At 40.3% G+C, this 20826-nt stretch overlaps 1 protein-coding gene across 1 annotated transcript in view; it reads left to right on the top strand.

Moving 5' to 3' along the window:
- LARGE1 (LARGE xylosyl- and glucuronyltransferase 1) overlaps positions 1–20826 on the top strand; it is a 395274-nt gene that overhangs the window by 305313 nt on the left and 69135 nt on the right. The window contains exons 8-9 of the mRNA XM_054989142.1: positions 12849–12961; positions 17522–17647. Coding sequence (XP_054845117.1) covers positions 12849–12961; positions 17522–17647 — 239 coding nt within the window. The remainder of the gene's footprint in view (positions 1–12848; positions 12962–17521; positions 17648–20826) is intronic.

Here is a 20826-nt window from a genome sequence, read left to right as displayed (position 1 = left end):
CTGTTTATGGTTGAACTGTAAGAGTTTCAAAGACACTCGTTTGACAAATATAGTAAGCTGTCCCCAATTTGCTGCGTACTATACCCTTTCAGGAAGACATGCAGAAAATAGAGCAAGTTCTTTGCTTCTGCCATGGGAAAGTGTTATCATGTTCCAAGTAAATTTAATCTATAAATGGGTCATTAGAAATAGGATAGGTAATGAGTCCAATATAGCTGTGCTTATTCAAGTCAGCACCCTTGCCTAGGGTACATTTAGATGCCGCTTTTCACTTCTTAGCATCACATCAGAAGCAACAATATAATCCAGTTATTTTCAGTGCATGGTTTCAGAATATCTATCTAAACTAAATACTAGTAAGGTCAGTTTTGCTGTCACTATAAAAGTTCATAATATAATAAGCTTGGTGCATGGATAATGCTGCATCAAAGGCCCAATTTCAATGCATACATCCAGAGTGATCGGTTGATACCATATACCACTTTTCATCCCTCCCCCACTATCAAGAGGAGCTCCCTTTAAAGTATAAAGCATACTACATTTTTTGTTCTTTTTTTAGGAGAAAAATTAAAATTCAGTGGCTGTGGATTCTGATTTTGCACTCAGAATAAAACTACATGCTTTGAAGATGGTTTTGCTAAATTTTTAAAAGACATATTTGTATGCACAAAGCGCATGACTAAAGACCAAAGTAGATGTTGCCATAAACATTTGGCCACTGTCCCATGAGTTTTCCCGCATTTGGCCAGTAATGTTTAATTAAAGAAGGTGCCTAATATGATGTCATTATGCTTTTTACTTTCCTGGTTCTTACAAGCAACAGCAAGTGGTGCTGGGGTGGGGTGAAATTGTCACATTATGAAGTCTTCTATACTAATTATTGGCAGTGGCAGACATAAATTTATTGTAGAATGTCATTTGGCCTTTATGTTGTCTCTCAGTCACGTTTGCATGAACCAAGTGGATTTTTAAAAAGTATTGAAATGTTTTTATTATAGTATAATTTTCCAGCCTAAATTTGAAAACTCTGAAGTGTTTTATAATGTGTCAAGAAAAAAAACCCCTCTCTTCTCCAGTGACTTATTTTTAAGTAAGAGTACATTCCAAAGATCTGCATTTTTATTCTTTCTCCTTGGGAATCAACTGTTCCACAAGGCCATTGTGTCATTAGCTTTTGGTCGCTTTTTCCTCTGTTCTGCATGATTAGTTGGATGGGAATGATTACAGTAAAAATGAAAACCAGAAATCACCATGGGAGAAGAGAAACAAAGGTGAGGAGATGTGGCTCAACAGAAGAGCCTTTGCTTTGTATGCAGAAAGTACCTGGTTCAATCCCCAGCATCTCCGGCAAAAAGGGTCTGGCAGTAAGTGATGTGGAAGACCTCTGCCTGAGTAGATAATACAGACCTTGATGGACTAACTGTCCGGTTCATTATAAGGCAGCTTCCCGTTTGTTCACTGGGAATGTAAACAGCCCCACCTTAGTTTCTTAAACCTGCACAGTAGGAAAGGGGGGAATCAACAGCAACAAGGTCAATACAGAAGCCAACACCAGGGGAGAAATGGACTCCAGGTTGAGCTTGGGAATGGAAGTATATTTGAAGGGCCCGGCAGCTAGAAGCTTTCTCAAGAGTGTTGACAGAGTTCCCAAAGCATGAATAACTTCTCTAATCCCACATGGGTACCCCTACTGTATTTTGGTTATAGATTTGCTAACGCATAGCTGTTTGGATAAAAATATTTTTGATAATCACTTAGATTAATTGTGCTTCTAATTTTCAGCTCTAAGGTGTTCTTTAAGTTTAGTGGGTTTTCTAGACCTGTCCGCAGTAGGTCTTTATCTTGCAAGAGGGGCACCCAGCCAGAAGATGAGGAGGAGGGTGACTGCAGCTCAGCTGACCCCCACAACTCCCTGTCTCAGCAGGGTTCCCCCACAGCCACTCCTCAGTCAACCCTGGAGATGCACTTGGCCCCTCTGGGGCGGGAGTGTGCTAGAAGTGGTCACGAGACAATCCCCACCCCCACCCCAGCTTGTTGGCGGTTGTGCAGCACCAGCCTCTTTCTCCCCTCAAAGAGGCACTGCCTGGTGGTGCTTCTTCAAGTGGTTCCGAGTCACATATTGTTGGTCTCTAAGGTGCCAATGGTCTCAGATCCTGCTATTCTGAAACAATAAATAATAAATCAACATGCAAAAAAGCTATCTTCCTCCACAGCAGCAACTCTTAATTTGTAACAATTAACACTTTTTATGTATTAAGCCACGCTACAACAACATAATCAAGTATTACACAACCACCAGAAAACAAGCGAAAGCACCCCCCACAACAGCAATAACAAATAACATTTTTTTAAAAAGTTTAGAAGGAAGGGAAACACTTGCCCTTTTCCCCACTCTTTCTTTCTTTCTTTCTTTCTTTCTTTCTTTCTTTCTTTCTTTCTTTCTTTCTTTCTTTCTTTCTTTCTTTCTTTCTTATACCCTACCTTCTCCTCAACTCAACATCAGGCCAACATCCCTCCCACCCCAAAACGGGGGGAAATGAGTCTATGCCTCTCAACCCCTGCAGAAGTTCCTTAGGTGGTCCTCCAGACAGGCAGTAGTTCCTTAGGTCACATCATCCTCTAGGCAGGCAGCAGAAGTAATCCAAAGTGCAGTGGTAATCTAAAAGGCAGCAGTAAATCCACGGCAGAAAAACTCCCATAGTAGCCAGAGGCTATAAACACGCACAGCATACTCTCCAGAAATCTCACTCTAAATAAAGTCTGCTCTGAGTCAGGCCTGCTTTTTTGTTATTGCAAGATTTTAAAAAGACTCTCTCATCAAAGAATCTCTGTGATTGGCCAAACAAGGAAAGCTCCTCCACCCATCGGTCACTCACTCACTCCCCCTCCCTCCTGCCTCACTCTCCCTCCCCCTGCTGTTTGGGGGGGGGGGGAACACATGAAAGAATAGAAGAGAGAAGCCAGCTACCTTTTAAATGCCCAGTGTGGTGATTCCCAGATAAACCTGAATGATTTGGGTATATTTGGGAATCCAGTATTCAGTATAACCAAATAAATAATACTAGCAAGGTATTATTCAGGTATATTTTCTTTTGGGAAATACTGAATCACATACCTTTAATTGGGAGTGAGGGAGATAGGATCTACTTGCGGTGTGTGTTTGTGTGCGCGCATGTGTGTGCGCATGTGTGTGGCTGAAACAATTATTTGTTAAATTTCATGAGGATTTGCTTGTATTTAAGTCTTTAGCCTGCTTGTATTTAATATATACCTGTCATGAAATGACTAACATAATAAATTAGTAGGATATGAAAAGCCACCAGATTCACTGTGCATAACAGCATCTTTGGCTGGCATGCTCTTTTGTAATTTCCTCCCATGATATTTGTATGGATTTCAATACCTGCCTATCTTTCTGCATCAGTATTATCTCAAGAGAAGATACTGCATCAGTATTATCGCAATCTTGTATCTGTCAAGGTTTAGAAAGAAAATGAACGCACATCTACAATGCAATCCACAAGATCTGGTAAAACTGGCAGGGGATTCTCTGAAGCTGGCACTGGAGCCTGCCTGGAGAAGAGGCAGGGGTAACATTTTAATATGAAAACTATATAAACAGCCAAAGGAAAAGATGCCTTGAAAAAGATGGCATCCTTTATTTCTGATGTGGTTTGTTTACTCTTGTCCATTGGTTGCATAGAGTTGTCAACTCCAGCTTGGAAAATTCCTGGAGATTTGGGGGCAGTACCTGATGGGACTGGCGTATGGGGAAGGGATGGGGTTTCAGCCGGTGTGTAATACACTAAAACTTCCATTTCCTTCAGAGGAACTGATCTCTGTAATCAAGAAATGAGTTGTAATTCTGGGAGAACTCTAGGCTTCACCTGGAGGTTAGCAACACTACACATTTAACTCAGGATAACTGGAATCCATTCAAATCCAGTTGCTCAAACGATCTGACTCAGTAATTACCTTGAAGGTGATTTGAACACATTCCAACCACCTTGATTTAAAGACTAAACTTTGGAACAGTTCAAGAATAAAGGATGTGATCTCGTTCTACACAACTGCTTTGGTTTGCCTTTTTTAAAAAAAATAGTAACATTTTTGTATCATCCCTTACGGCTGATTCATATAACAGCAGGTTGAATGCAAAGGCAGGGGTTGCAGTGCAGCAAAACAGTTGCTTTCTTTTTAGCCCAGGTCCTGAAATATTTAAGCCACAGACATGTTACCGTGCACTGTTGCCAGTATTATCATACATAGCATTTATATAATGCCTAGAGTGTTCCAACTGTTTCGGTTACATTATCTTGTAATAGTTATAGCAACCCTATAGCATAGGGGAGCTTGGCTTTTCTAAGGCTGCCTATTAAATTCATAGTAGCAGTCAGATAGGAACTGGGAACTTCCTGATTTTTTAACCCAGCCTCTAGACAACAATGCTACACAAACTTTTATTCATAACATAGTACAGTTTTCATCAGTGTTGAACTCTTAGGATTTGAGTATGGTTAGATTCTTGTGCTTATAGACTAGGCTCCATAACCCTCAAAATTACATTTCTGGCTTGTATGATTTGCCAGGATTGACTAAGATTGCAAAATTGGCAGAGGGATACTAGAGGGAATGGAGATCAAATTTATGTACCCTTTTCAGTCTCCATGATGTCAGGCCAGCAGTGTAATGGACAGAGCATCAGACATATTTTGAGGAGACCTGGCTCTAATTCTCACTTAGCCATGAAGTTCAGTGAGTAACCACATGTGTGTGTGTATATGTGATGTTAATTCACAACCAAATTATGGCAACCCCAGCAACGTGCTTTCAAGGCAGGTAAGGAGCGGTGGTGGTTCGTCATTGCCTTTCTCTGCAGAGTTCTTCCATGGATTGGGTAGGCTTTATCCAAGGCAGTCCTGGAATGTCTCCCACATCTACAAACTGTGTCTAGCCTGGAAGATGCTCCCCCCTCAACACGGCCAATCTATCCACCTGGATCCATGCCATGGTAACATCAAGACTTGACTACTGTAATGTACTCTACCTAGGTCTCCCCTCTCAGTTAACGCAGATACTCCAATTAGTGCAGAATAATGCAGCTTGGTTATTATCAGGAGCTAGGAGGAGCTTGAATATCACTCCCATTCTGCTGTCACTCCATTGGCTGCCTGTCAGCTACAGGGCTCAATGCAAGGTATTGGCTATCACATACCAAGCTCTTCATGGCCTTGGTCCATCTTATCTACAGGACGGCCTCCCTCCCTGTGTTCCACCATGGCAGCTTTGCTCATCTGAACAGGGCCTTCTGCAAGTGCCACCTTGCATATGGGCAAAATCAACAGCTGCCCATACACGTGCATTCTCTGTGGTAGCCCACACCTTATGGAACAGTTTACCTATAGTGGTAAGGAAAGCGCTCATTCTTCTGGCTTTCCACAAGCTATGCAAACCTGAATTATTGAAGAGGGCTTTTTACTCAGATAGAACACTGTGCTGTAAGGAAGAGGTCTCAAAGAGATGCATAAATAAAAGGATAGGGACTATCCTTTATAACTACATACTGTGCATTTCTTTAAGTATGATCCTACTGCATTGTTTCTATATTGCTTAACATGTCCGTTTTAAAATTTCCTATGGTCCGTTTCAGCATTACTTCAGCTATATATTGGATTCTTGCTAGTTTTAAATCTTTGCAAACGTGCATTTGTATACCCTATTACATTGTTTATTGAAATGTCCTTGAAACTGTATTGACTCATGCTGTATAATCCACCTTGAGTCTCAGCGAGAAAGGTAGACTATAAATAATGTAAATAAATAAATAACATCATGAATTAATTGTTGGGAATTTAACAAAGCCTGTCTTCCTCTTTTTTCGTGTGTGCTTTTAAAAAAAGTTTCTCCCCACTCCCCAGAAAATGGCATTTCTCCCAGCCACTCTTAACCCGACTGGGACCAATCAGGCAAGGTGCCTTGGTCAATCACACACTTTCCTGGAGGGGAGGAAATGTTAACATTGCAGCTGTCTGTCCCCTTGGCCATTTTGTGCAGCATGTGTGCTGTGCTTGCTGCTCTTTGTGTCTTTGGACAGAGGCCTTGCTTGGATTCTGCTAGACCCTCGTCAGTCAGGTCCTGCCTGGATAGCACTTCGCAACAGATTGATCTGATTAATTTATTATTATTGCTAGCAAGTCTTTCCTCCATCCTTTTGCCCTGGGGGAGGTTTAGTAAGGGGGCACATTTGGTCACTGGGGGTAGTTAAGGAGAGGTATTATTTTCATTGTTTGGAATTTGGTTTGTTTTTTTATTATTTTATTTTATTTATATTCCGTCTTTCTCACTGAGACTCAAGGAGGATTACACAGTATGAGACAACATGATCAATGATTGTGACATTTCATAAAGCAAGACAATAGAATATGGAATGGGAGAGATTTCAAAAACAAGGATAAATGTAGTACAGAGCTGTAACAATGTAGAAGCAAAACATGAGCAATTTGACCAGACATATTAAATAATTAAGGCTACCCAGCAGGAATATACCTGCCTCAACAGGCATACATTCCCTTATTCCAGGGCATCTCTCTGAGCCATTACCTCACAACATACCCCTGCAACCCGTGTTAAGAAAAGCCCTCCTGAATAATGCAGTTTTGCATAGTTTGCGGAAACCAGAACGCTAGGGGTTTCCCTGACCTCCACAGGCAGATGTTCCATAAGACGGGAGCCACCACAGAAAATGCATGAGTACAGTCAGCTATTGATTTTGCCTATGAGCAGGTTTTGATCTTCTGCCTTTCCTTTTTTGTGTTTCTAAAGAGTTGGTTTATTGTTTTTCATTGTGATTTCCCCCCTTTGTTGGCTTTTCTGATTGCCTTCAGTTAGTGGGTTATCTCTTTTCTCCCCTCTGTGCAGATTAGTTAGTTATTTTGAGTTAACAATGCATTTTTCATTGCTTAGGTTTGGATAGGTAGGCTCCCTTTCCACCTCAGTGCAGTTGGCAGGATGGGTGAGCACCATACTAGACAGACACTCTGGAAGGACTATATTTACTCTAGGGTTGCCAACTTTCAGTTGGAGCCTAGAGATTTCCTGGAATTACAACAGACTACAGAGATTAGTTCCCCTGGAGAAAATGGTGGGTTTGGAGGTTGGATGCTATGGCATTTTGCTGTGCTGAGATCCCTCTCCTTGCCATGCTGAGATCCCTCTCCCACCCTCCTCATGTTGCACCTCCAGATTTCCCAATCCAGAGTTGGCAATCCTATTTTACTCACAATTACCTATTTTAATTTTCAGAACAGTCCTCTAGAAAATCAGTGGCTATTTTCACACCTTTTTCCACTATGCAGAGAGGATGGCTGTGAGCATCTTATTCCAGGGGTTGTAAAATCAAACCCTTTTGTCCAATTCACTTGAAACTTTGGGAGTCTTTAGAAGAGAGGGTAGAGTAGGTTCCCTGATATTTTCATACAATTTGATGAACAAAGTCCACTCGGGAAAATCTGCCATTTTCCACGCGTGGAAAACAATTGGCGTGGAAAACAATTGGCAGACATCTGATCTAATCTTAATGAAAATGGAAATGGAACCCAATGAGTCTTCATAATACGGTGACGTTTTGGAGAGTTCTTAAAACCGATACACTTTCTCAAATTATGATAAAGAATTAAAATTTTCAGTGCATACGCCTAAAATGAAGATATGAAGATATGGTAGTAATGACTCTCAAAGCATTCAGACAGATGTCGGGTTGCATTGCTACACTTTCAACCCTGCCTACAGAAGTATAGGCCCATGGATATCCTCCACTGGTAACTGGCAGCCAGTCTTAGTCATCAGTGCCTGATGAATTAGCAAACGGGTTTTTTTTTGCTGGTCTAAATTAGGTATGAAGCAGATGAGAAAGCTTTGGTCTGTACAGTATAGTAATAATGATACTGTTCTTCCTTAAGTTGTTGAAATTTAAAAATGAGACATTGGCATGCTTCAAACGTAACAACAAACGATGGTTGTTGTGGGTTTTCCGGGCTGTATTGCCGTGGTCTTGGCATTGTAGTTCCTGACGTTTCGCCAGCAGCTGTGGCTGGCATCTTCAGAGGTGTAGCACCAAAAGACAGAGATCTCTCAGTGTCACAGTGTGGAAAAGATGTTGGCAGGTCATTTGTATCTACTCAGGAGGGGTGGGGTTGAGCTGAGTCATCCTGTAAGAGTTTCCCAGGGTGTGGAAAGCTAATGGCGGGAGGCTTCACTGTATCCTGAGGAGGTTCTTTTGCATATGGATTGGTGCTTGATGTGCTAATCAGGATACAGTGAAGCCTCCCGCCATTAGCATTCCACACCCTGGGAAACTCTTACAGGATGACTCAGCTCAACCCCATCCCTCCTGAGTAGATACAAATGACCTGCCAACATCTTTTCCACACTGTGACACTGAGAGATCTCTGTCTTTTGGTGCTACACCTCTGAAGATGCCAGCCACAGCTGCTGGCGAAACGTCAGGAACTACAATGCCAAGACCACGGCAATACAGCCCGGAAAACCCACAACAACCATTGTTCTCCGGCCGTGAAAGCCTTCAACAATACATCGTAACAACAAACCATTACATGACAGACTGTTGGGTTATTCTCAGAGACACGTGTTTCCCCCCTCCCTTCTCTTTGCACTTACTAGGTTTTTATGTTAACCTCTGAACCACAAATAATGTTTTGTGTCATTTTGGTTGGCCAAACTAAAAGGTTTCACATGGATCTTGGTTTTTGCTTCCCCACCTTGGAATCTTTGTTTGGAGGTAAAGGAAGCATATAATTATATTCCAGTACCATATCTTCGTATCCATATCTTCAAATTCCAAAACTGTGGTTTTGCTCTAATTACCAAGTCATGTGAGGGGAAGGGGGAAGAAATGTATGATCTCTCTAGCTCACTCACTTAACAATGAACCAAGATTTGTCATTACATCTGATCTGTCCTCGTCAGTTGGATGTAGGCAAAGTATTCAGTATGCTGAATTTCTTTTTTTTAAATAATGGACAGTCCATCATCTCTATATCCCAATGCAGTTCTTAAGCTTGGTTATGATATAAATTCAAGATGCAAAAACAGCCCCCCAAAAAGCATATAGCTCGTTTTCATCTGGAGCTACATTTTCGTGTCCTTAAGCATAGTGCCTGATGATGTATTATGTGAGACCTCTGCGCCTCTGTAATGTTGCTGTTTATTAGTTTGGCAAGTTTTCTTTAACTATTCATGATGACCCTGCTAATTTACATGACCCACTTGTATCTTCCTTCCAATTCTTTATGAGTATTTGTTGGCATAATTTCCTCTCTCCTTATGTGTGAGAAAGATGCTGCTGAACAGGCATCAGAAGATGAAAGCATCCACAACGGAGGCCAGATGTCCAAGAGGGAAAAAAATCCTTTGATTCACCTCACCCCATCCTGTGCAACAGATGAGGACAAATCCCTTTGTCCCCTGCATTCTGCTGTTTGCTATCATGAATCTAGCCTGAATTACACTCACCTGACTCTGGGGAAAGGCAAGACCCTGTGAGGCTAATCTCTCCCACAGCTGAACACAGGCCTTGCAGTATGTGGGGAACATGAATTTTGTTTCTTAACTGAGTAAGGAGTTATACCAATGCCACTTCAGCCTTGGATTCTAGAAACTTTTTTTTAAAATGATCATTGTTCACTTAAACTTTTAATTATTTGTTTATTTAAATGTTATTTTTGTTGCTGTTGTTGTTATGAGTACACTAAGCAATGTGAAATGTGTAGATTTAATTGCTCCCACAACTCACATTCTTTAATCTCACCAGTGCTAATGGAAATTATGTGGCCTTTTTAGAAGTAATTCCAAACTGCAATAAATTGGTTTGTTTGCATTTATAGTAGTGCTCTATCTGTGGGTAAGCAATCCCTGGATGCCCTGATAATCTTAAAACAAATCTTTCCTTGAATTAACAGTGGAAATAACTTGTACTTTCATTTCAGAACTGTTATAAATGAATTCCCATGCCATTGTGCTAAAGAAAAATTCGGAAGCTGTTTTAGACAGTCTTGGGTCGTGTAATTTATAATTTTGCATTTCTCATTCTTTGTTTTTGGTCCCCTTCCAGTCTCTGCTTCTCAGCTGCCTCTGTTGATAACCCCTTAATCTCTTTAGTTGTGACACTATAATCTGCCTGCCTGAGAGAAGAATGGGAAAATAGAGTGAAAATACAGTTTAAAATGCTTTTAAAAAACGTTTATTAGACATTTTTCTATTTTTTAAAATATAAGCATAAAACCTGTTCTAAGAGTGTGAACAAAATGTGTTCCGTTGCTCCTCTTAATATTGCATTTTTATAATCAAACTGAAAGTCCTTCCCATCTGCAGGTAATCCACAATCAGAAGAGTTATTTTCCGTAATCTGTATCTGAAATGGGAAGATTTCTATTTTACACTGACCTTCATCCATAGCCCATCATTCCTCAGTGATGTTCTTTGAAACAGATGCCCTTTCTCCCACATTCCTCCTACATGCAAATCCTAGATAGGATTAATGTTCTCTTTCCATTCAAATGCTACGTAGAATTTTTTTTTTAATTCAGTGTGCCCATTGGAAAAAAGTTTGGCTTAATTTTTATAAAGGCAAAAGTTTGTGAAGGCCCCCTGTTCCTGATGTGTTACTACAGCATGAAAGATGATACAATGGAAAGGCTAGAATGCTTAAAAGACAGATGGATTATTGTAAACAAATGTCACTCAGATATGTTAACATTTCCTACTGCAGTTCTTTCAGCAGGTAATTCCAATTCTTGCAGTTATTACCAAGATTAAAAAATAGAAATGTCCCTCCCCACAATGACAGAAAGATTCAACCATGCTAGACTGCAGCCTAAAAAGAATTATTAAGCTAGTGATGAGGTGGGTCTGTATGGTCACTGACAGTACACCCAGCCAGTAGATACGCAAGTGCAGAGTTCATATTTCCTAGACCTCTGATGCTCTGCTATCCAGTGTAATTTGATACGCCTGGTTGTGACATCACATTCCTCCTCCAAAGAAAGTTTTACTATCTAACTGAAAGCCATTCTTCAGTTTAAGATTTTCAGAGTTTTTGCTGCCTCTTTTATAATGCAATCCTAAGTAGTTATACCTTTCTAAATCCATTGATTTCAGTGAATTTAATAACAACAGCAACATTTTATTTATATTATCATCCTTCAGAACAACTTAACGGCCACTTAGAGCAGTTTACAAAGTGTGTTATTATTATCCTCATAACAATCACCCTGTGAGGTAAGTGAGACTGGGAGAGCTCTGAGAAGCTGTGACTGACCCAGGGTCACCCAGCTGGCTTAAAAAGCAGAGGAGTGGGGAATCAAAACCCAGCTCTTTAGATTAGAGTCCTGCCGCTCTGAACCACTACACCAAACTGAGTGTAACTCCAGATAGGATTCATTGTTACTCCCTTTGGTTTCTTTCCCTCCTCAGTTTTTCGCCCATTCTAAATGCATGTCATCAGCGCCTGTGTTTTTTCATGATTATTATCCTGACATGTTAATTTGAGGACACCTCCAACTAAGTTAAAAGTTATTAATATTCTCTACACTTTTTTCATGTTACATTAATGAAGATGTTAAGTAAGACAAAAACCTATCACTAATCCCACTAGACAATTCCCAAACACCTGATACATTGTTTTTTTTATCAGGACTCCTTTATTTAGCAACCAACAGCCAGCTATCATCTTGCAAAATGAGGTATTTATCTATGTGCACTGATATTTCTTTTTGAACAAATCCATTGAGACACTATATGAAAGGTTTTCTTAAAAATAGGTGCAGTGTTTTTATTTCATCACCTTCATCCACGGATATATATTTTTAAAAGTTTTATTCTTGTCAACATACAGAACAGCTAAATAGGTGGGGCCAAAGCAGCCATGATTAATACAAAGTAGCCTATTTTACATTCTAGTTCTGTGTTGACTCTTGCCATTGCAGTGCCCATCATAACAGATGTAAGTTATGTCAAAAGCTCTTCCAAGTCAGCTCATAATATAAAAAGCAGAAACAGTGTCAAATTCCAACATGATACACCAGAGCATTGGGAAATATCCACTGTTGTCTCTGTGACACTTGAACCTCAGAAATTCAGCATCTCTCTACATGAGATGCTTCGGCGCAGAATTGTCAAGTATAGGGTTACACAATGTAAGCCGTGAAGCATAGTTTTAAAAGACTGAGCTGTAGAAGAGTGCTCCTCAGAGGGTTTGTCAATTTCACCTTTGCCTTCCTGAAAGCTCTGTCAATTTCACCTCCCCAGTCTAAAACTGTGTGGGATCACAACTGAAGGAAACAAGGAATGGAAATGGGCTGGAGCTGCCTTCCAGAGCTAGGCTTGGACTTGAAGAGATTTTAAAGGGCTGAAATGTCCCTTCTGGCATTTCACAGCCCCTTCACATGGCTCCAGTATATAGCAAAGCCTTTGCTCTGCCACTGACTCTGTCTTTTTAAACTACCCTTTCCAGCTAACATTGCATCTCCCAACACGTGTTCTTCATGTGTCAGATGTCTCGTGTAGAGAGACTCACAGTTACCAAGAGAAAAAAATCCAGTAAGTGGGGTTTTTACATTAGTAAAACGGCTCATATTTTTTAAAGAGAATAGCTTTTGATTCCTTTTTTTCCCCCAACAAAATGATGGCTTGATGATGCTTTACAATTCCTGTGCCCTTTTACACAAAGTTCTTGTTTTAACCCTTGTCATGCAGCACTGGTGCATGAAGGTCTTTGCTTCACTCATTTTCATTGCAGCTTGCCTGTTCTTTCTACTCCTTGTTGATTCCAGGGGTCATTCTTCTACTTCTGGACAAATTGCGCAAGATGAAATGGGAGCAGATGTGGAGGCTTACGGCTGAAAGAGAGCTAATGAGCATGCTCTCCACTTCATTGGCTGACCAGGTAAGTGTGTAGTTTCAAGGTAATAACATAAAGATTGTTCTTGAGAGTACGGGGATGGAGGGGGCATTTGTGTGACTGTTCTTTCCCATCCAAACATGAGTTTTACTATAGGATTTCCCATGAAAATGTGTTGCAGAATGGATGCAAGGGATACTTGATATAACTGTGACTTAAAAAAAAAGAAAAATCTGGCATACATTTTAAATATCTGATTATATATTTGTAAGTGGCTGTTCTTTGTTATTTCATTTATACATTTTTAAAAATCTACTGCTGTTTGTGTGGTGTAACTGAATAGATGTGCTCACTGCACTAGTCCTACTAATTCTTTACAACTAGCAGCAGTTGATACAAGGACCAGCATAGTAGTACCTTTGTGAGTCACACAAAGCACCAAACAAGCACAGGGAGGGCGGGGAGTGACAGTAATTCATCAGTCATGGTTATTTGGAACTGAAGATTGTAAGTGGCACAAGCAATGGAGGAGGCATTTCCCCAGATGGCAAGAGGGTGGAAATTGGAATGTGATTATGTAACAAATAGAATTTCTGGAAGTGCTCTGAAAAATAAGAGAATTGAAACATTTTATGCTAGGGCTGAGTTGCCACCAAGTTCCAAACTTGGTTATGTGAGGTTCACTGTTGTCTCTCCAAAATGCACAGGCTGATCATTATGTGGCCTATCCTCCAGGACATGCCACCTGTAGGAGACAAAACACCAGCCAGACCAGTCTCCTGCCTTGTCATGGCAAAGCAGGTGTTCGGGGACATCTGCACTGATGCTCTTTGAACATACCACATGCTAGGCCATAGTTAAACTTTGCAAGGGCCATTATGTACAAAGTCTTGAGCAACTTCTACTGGCTGTATTAGCATTCCAGGGAGGAAAATTGATGTATTCAAATTATGCATGCATTCTTAACAAACAAGTCTATATTGTTGCTGCTACTGCATGCGACTTCTTTTCCTGTTTTTTTTCCTTATTAAGAAATACATGTAGTCTACTTTCTTTGAAACAAAAGGCTCCAGGCTTCTAAGAAACCTGAAAATACTATTTCCTTCTCTACTGGTTTTGTCATTCTCAGTTCAACAAACAGTCATTATGATTTCAGCTGTCTCCAGCTATTGCAATCATCTCTCTTTCCTCCCTCCTTGGCCATCCAGTCTGAGCACCTTATAGACATTAAAGATATTATCCTCGGAGCACAGCTGGGAGTTAGAGAAGACTCATTACCCCCATTTTGCAGAAGGGATACAGGGATGTGGAGCGATTAATGTCCTGATTCAAAACCTATCAAAGTCCATTTTAAAACTCCTGCGAAGTTTGGCTGCAATTTTGAAGCTATTTCCTCTACAATGGTGTGTTGGAAACCATTGAGACTGATCCACAGTGAGTGTGGTGTCAGGATTACAACCTTAGAATGGCTTTAGATGTACATTCTTTGGTGATAATGGCCAGAACAGACCATATTAAAGGTAACAGTTCCAAATGTAGGATGATCTGCTCTCCATTTTGTTCCTTCAACATTACACACTAGAATAAAAACTATATTATTATCTGGCAATTTATAACGCATCAACTATTATGGTTAAAGCACGAATAAAAGTGGCTTCTGTGATGCATGTAATATTTCTTTGGCACTACAAAAATAAGAGGTTAGCTGTTTTTCTTGTTCTCATAAGGCTAATAACTACCACCAAAATATCTTTGCTTTCTTTTATTGGGTGTGGCAGTAAATCAGTAACATCTATCACTTAACCAAAACTCACGCCAGTCTTTAGAGGACATAACAATAAAGTTTCCATATGAATGTACTGTTTCCATTAATGAGTGCCCAAAAAAAAAAGCTGCCCAGATTTTTTTATGTCTGTATTAGAAGATTGCAGGCAGGACTTGCATCTCATTCTCCCCTACACTATTTCTTCTTTCCCTTCCCTGAAAGCCCCTATAGCCTCTTTTCCTTCTTCCTTCTCTCCTGCCCCCCCATCCATCCTATTTTTATCCCCCTCCCCACCTTCAGTTATCCCTGCTTCCCAGTGGAATCTCTAGATTTAAGTATCCTTGCATTTGGCCAAGTTGAGAAGTATATATACTGATGACCTTAGGAGGGCCATGTCCTTTCCCCTGAGGGTTACACCACACAATAAAATTTTTACAATGATATATACAGTGATATTCTTCACACACAAAAACTGTATTTTTACTGCTTTTCTCTGTGTGCAGTAATACCCTCGTAGCATCATTTGTGATGCAGTTGTGTTTCAGTGTTTGTGTTGCTTCATGGGTTCAGTTTAACTTTGAGGTATGAAAAGGATCGTCTGATAGTGAAGGCCAGGTCTGACCTACAGGCAGAAGTGATAATTCTAGACAGTATTTTCTGAAGTAGCTGTTTCCTATTGTAGCAAAACAAACAGAAGTCCAGCAGCGCCTTAAAGACTAACAATATTTATTCCAGATTGAGCTTTTGTGAGTCACTTTTTCAGATGCAATGGAACAAAAGAAAATAATTTCCCTCATATTTGTCCAGAAAATTACAGAAAGGGAAGTGACGTTGGCAGAGATGAAGGCAGAAGGGACAGACATATTTGACTGATTGCTAAGTCATGGCAATACATTACCATGGTGGTGGCCTATTAAGTATCCATAAATATCTTCTCTGTTTAGCTACAAACTTTCTGCCCTCCTGCCTTCTCCTTTCTTGTCTTTCTACTCTACCATCCATTTCCTAGCACTGCCTGACATTTTCACCGGTGTTCCTTGGACTGCATTCACATTTATATTAATGTTTTCTTCTGTCACTTCTGCCCCATATGCTGTCATATGACTCTCTCTGACCTGAGGAAGCGTGGCTTGGGTGGCACAATTTTTTAACCCGAAGATCAACCTTCATCATTGGAGGGGGAGGAAACTAGGAATGTGCATTTATTTTTCATCTTGTATTCATTTCAAAGCTTTGTTTATCTTTTAGGTGATTAAACACAAAAGACATCCCAGCTGTAAGGTTTTTGTTTTCCATCCAGTTTTGAATGAATTTTTCAGAGATTGTACCTGTCACTCAAATGATTATCCCTGCCAAATTTTAGAGAGACGGACAATTAAACTAAAGGCTTGTGAAGCACAAACAAAATTGAATGCTGTAGCATCTCAAAAGCTGTTTATCCAAGTACTTGTACACCATAAAATGAAAAGAGAGATTTGTGTATCCAGGAAAATTCTTACATGCCCCAGTAAGCTGAGGCAGACGTTTGGACCTTTCAAAGGCAGGCAGCATTCCACAGTATTTGGCTGTCCCAAGAAAGAAGGCAAGCAGAGTCACAGAGTCAGCATTGGAAGGCAAGCAGCTGTATGTGGGGAGGGGGGGCATTTTTGTATAACTTTTAGAGACTGGCATAGGAGAATAAGGTAGGGGGACAAAGGCTGTGAACTCCAGAGAGAGAGAGAAGCCCATTTGTGTGCACAACAACCAGAGACCTAGATAGACCTAATTAACTAGGGCTTTCAGCAGGAACACGGGGGAACGGAGTTCCGGAACCTCTTGAAAATGGTCACATGGCTGGTGGCCCCGCCCCTTGATCTCCAGACAGAGGGGAGCTTAGATTGCCCTCCGCGCTGCCAAGCGGCGCAGAGGGCAATCTAAACTCCCCTCTGTCTAGAGATCAGGGAGCGGGGCCACCAGCCATGTGACCATTTTCTCCGAGTTCCACCACCTCTTTTCCCAGAAAAAAAGCCCTGCAATTAACTAAACACTGGGAATTAAGAAAAAACACAACTAAATAACAGAACATCAAAAAATAGAGCAATGAAAATATCAGTCTCAAAGAGAACAGAATTAGCTCAGGTGAAGAGAAAACTTGATGGGAGCTACTGTTACTTACAGTCAAGAAAAGCCTTCAACAAACCACTGAGCCAACTGGTGGAAACTATGTGGAAGGAAAGACCTGTAAATACAATGTCCTTCTGTTGCAAGATCTGTCTGACTTTGATTATCAGAAATCTTCACTGTCAGCTTCATAATATCTCCTAGTTATCTCCATCCCTCAGATGTATCTAAACCAAACTTCCACTTACCCAAGATACAAATAAAAGGAGTCACATATGCTCTTTTTTGTTACCCTAATGATCATAATAAACAGTGTTTCTTATGTTTGTATTATTATTCATTTGGGAATTAAAGGTACATCCATAGAAAGAACATGAGTCTTTTCTGTCCACCCCTAGATAATCATATCCATACAGACAGGCAAATTTTCATAATACTGACCGAGAAAAACAGTATGGTGTATTGTTTTATATTCAGAGCCTTTCTTGAACACCAAACTGTGAGCTTTGGAAAAGTTTTAGTTCAAACCCACAACCCTGCTGCTGTAGAGGCAATACTTTTGCTGCAAGTCAAATTCTGTTACAGGTTTTGCAGTTCAGATGAAGACTGGTAGCACTTCACTATTCTGTCCCTGATTTTGAAGGGCTATAAATGGTTCAGAAGACATAGTGCCTTTTCATAGAAAAGTGACAATTCTCATTAGAACTTTTTAAAATTCCTTTTTTCCCCTTGTCTACCAGGATATCTTCAATGCTGTCATCAAACAAAATCCCTTTCTGGTGTACCAGCTTCCTTGTTTCTGGAATGTGCAGTTGTCAGACCACACCCGCTCTGAACAGTGCTACCGAGATGTGTCTGATCTGAAGGTAAAGTTGAACTAAGTTGCAAACTAGAATAAGTGTAATCACTTTGCTTGTGGTTAGGGAGCACAGAATGAACATTTCTACGATGCCGTTTAAGGAATGTAACCCTTCATCGGTATTAAAAAATGGTATGTGTTATACATGTACTAGTTTAGTATAATAGGACAGAAAAAGGAAGAAATAATGCTTCTGCCCATGTGCATTTGGGACTAATAAACATATAGATAATGTATATTATAGCTAAATATAATAGAAGCAGATGCAGCAGTGTTCTGGTTGTCCTCTCCACCTTCCACATGTTCATGGCACAAAGCCACAAAAATTTCTTCTGCACAAGAACCACTGAAAATATTTTTTTTCCAATGACACACATTTGGGGAGAAAATTGCTAATAATCCAAATGTTAACAGTTCATAGAAGTAGCTTGGCTTTTGACATTTGAGTCACTTAAAAGCTGCTACAAATGCGGATTTAGTTGACCTACCTTAATCCTATTACTTTCAGGTGATCAGTGTGGATTGTTAAGAAGAATATCCTTGACCGGGAATGTGGGGTAGAGACCTTGCCTTGAACAAAAAATGGGCTGATCCCATAGCAGAGACAAAACCTGCTTCACTGTTGATACCCTCCTGCATATGACTATCTCTGTATACTCAAATGCAGATTAACATGCAGTTCTCTCTCCTTTTACTAGGTATTTACTAAATGATAATTGATTTAGGATATGCTAGATTTACATAAATTTTCATTAAGTTAGACTTCATCATTGCCTTAGCTCTCCAGTTTGGGACTTCTCGCCATTGTTTTGTACATTTAGGTGGAGCATTTAGGTGAAAACTTAGTCCAGCAACATTGGTGGCCGTACAGAGAGCTGCCCAGAATGTGAGAGGTTCCTTACTCGTGTCCTGGGAATTTATAATCTACTGTGAGGGAGTCTGTTACACCTGGGAGTCATTTAGATCTTCCTGCCCCAAATGGAAAAGTTTGCTTTCTAGGCATTTGACTGTTAGCAGTCTCTTTCCCCTTTTGGTGTAAAACTGGCAGCAGGGTGTGAATCCATTGTCTTGCTTAGGCCAGTGCCATTAGTATCACTAAGAACTGGTGTGCGCTGTGCTGAGAGCCTGATGGTTCCTTTCCCTCAATCTCCCCTTTCTGCCAGGTATGAGTGTACATGGAGAGAGTGTAGCCACAATGAATGCATTGTAGTCTGAGGCATGATAGGCGGCAGCCCGAGAAAGGGCCTTCTCAGTCATGACACCAAAACTTTGGAACTCCCTCCCCAGAGAGAGTCATCTGTCCTCTATTTTTGTCTTTTGCCAGTGGGTGAAGACTTTTTTGTTTCATTTTGCATACCCCCAATAACTGTTATTGGCCCTCTTCCCTGTTCTTTGTGTTGTGTGTGTGTTTATTAAATTATTTGTATACTGTTTTAAATTTAAATTGTTTAAATGTTATTTTAAGGTTTTTTTAATGTTCACCACTGTGGAGATCCCATTTGGGTAGAAAGGCAGCATATAGATGTTTTAAATAAATAAATATTGGGGCGTATTCTTGGGTGGAGGACATTTCTTCGCAGTGCCATTTGTTATACTCTGCTCTCACTTTTTAAAAGTCTCTGTTTATTTCCAGTGAAAGGCTAGATCTTCAAGTAATCTAGTGAGTTAATCTCCAGGATAGGTCACTCATGCTTAGGATCAGGCATGAACAGTAAGAGCTCATGACTAAGTCACATTTATTTGTTTCTCTGATGTATTTGCCATGCAGCTCTTCTTCCTTTGAGTTACAGTTCATAAAAGAGTGAAAATGCCTCCTACCGTACTTCAGAACATTCTTACTTTCACCGTCCTTTCATGGGGTAATCTGTTTCCTTGCTTTAATGTGCAGCCTCTTTCCATAAAGCATAAAAATTTTCCCCTCCAGGTATTCCTTTAGTACACAGGGGGAAGGGACATATACTTTGCTGTTTGTACTGTGAGGTAATGGCATATCTGTGCAGAAGGCACAAAAGACAGCTCAACAGAGAAACACCTCTGTCCGACAAATAATGTAGCAAATAATCAAATAGAGTAAAATAGTACTACAGAGTTTGTGCCAAGAAGGTCTAGATGTGTGACAGAAGCCAGCTTTTAAGCCATTTCTGACAGAAATTGCCACAGCCGGGAATTTGTTCAGGCTCAAACCATGTTGTCTGTTGTCTTGACCATTTTAAACTGGATTGATCATTGCCTTCTAGAGTGATCTCACTCTTTGATCTGCCCAACTTCCAATTTGTAAAAACTTCAGCCTGTCAATAAAACTGACACCATCCATTGTGTGTATGTGTGGTCCTTAGAGGGATAAAATATGTGGCTGACATATTTAGCACAGACTGGATTTTTAAAAAAAAAACCTTGGAAATTGGGCAGTTACAATGACATTTAAAATAAATGGCAAGATGTGGTATATTTGGCACATTCTGTGTTTCATACTGAATAAGACTGGAGTGAAGAATAATGTAGCACAAGCCTCCAGGGGATGGAAGAGAAAAAGATGAATTGTATATATTGGTGTTACAGGATTAAGAAGGATGGTGTGGGAAGAAAGAAACACAGAAGGAGATTTTAAATTCAAATCTAAGCTGGACCCAGGCCTTAGGTGTTTCTCAAGTCAAATGAAACCACTGTATTCCCACCAAGCTGAAAAGGCACCAATTTAATTCCATCTGGTCTCGAATTCCCAGGGATTTGGGGATTTGTCATCATTACACAAAACATTGTTTCAAATTTAGGGTGTTGTCATAGCTGGCTGCTGTTCAGCTACGTAGGTATGGCTCTGCTGCTCTGTTCATAACCTCAGTGATGGAAGCATTGGTTGTTAGGCAACGATACGGCCCCTGTGTACAAACAGAGCTCACCTGTCTTCAGTGCATTCGAAAATTTCCATCTGCAGTAGTTGGCAGTACAAGCACATGGCTCAGGATCGCAATCATTTTGCACCCAGCGTGCTTTATGGAGTTGAATGTGCTCAACTTATATAAACAGAGGATTGGGATTCATTTGTGCCATTCTCACCTCTCATTTACTGCTTAATCTCATTCCACTAGTTTAACAAGGAATAATGTTTTTACGTTAAGGGAGTTTGGGGATTGTTTTGGTATCTTTTTTTTTTTTTAGTCAAGTAAAACTATCCTGAGCCTCTGATTC

Source organism: Eublepharis macularius, chromosome 9, assembly GCF_028583425.1.
Source record: "Eublepharis macularius isolate TG4126 chromosome 9, MPM_Emac_v1.0, whole genome shotgun sequence".
NCBI classification, from domain to species: Eukaryota; Metazoa; Chordata; class Lepidosauria; order Squamata; family Eublepharidae; genus Eublepharis; species Eublepharis macularius.
The sequence above is the reverse complement of the archived record's forward strand: the minus strand, read 5'-3'. Positions and strand labels throughout refer to the sequence as shown.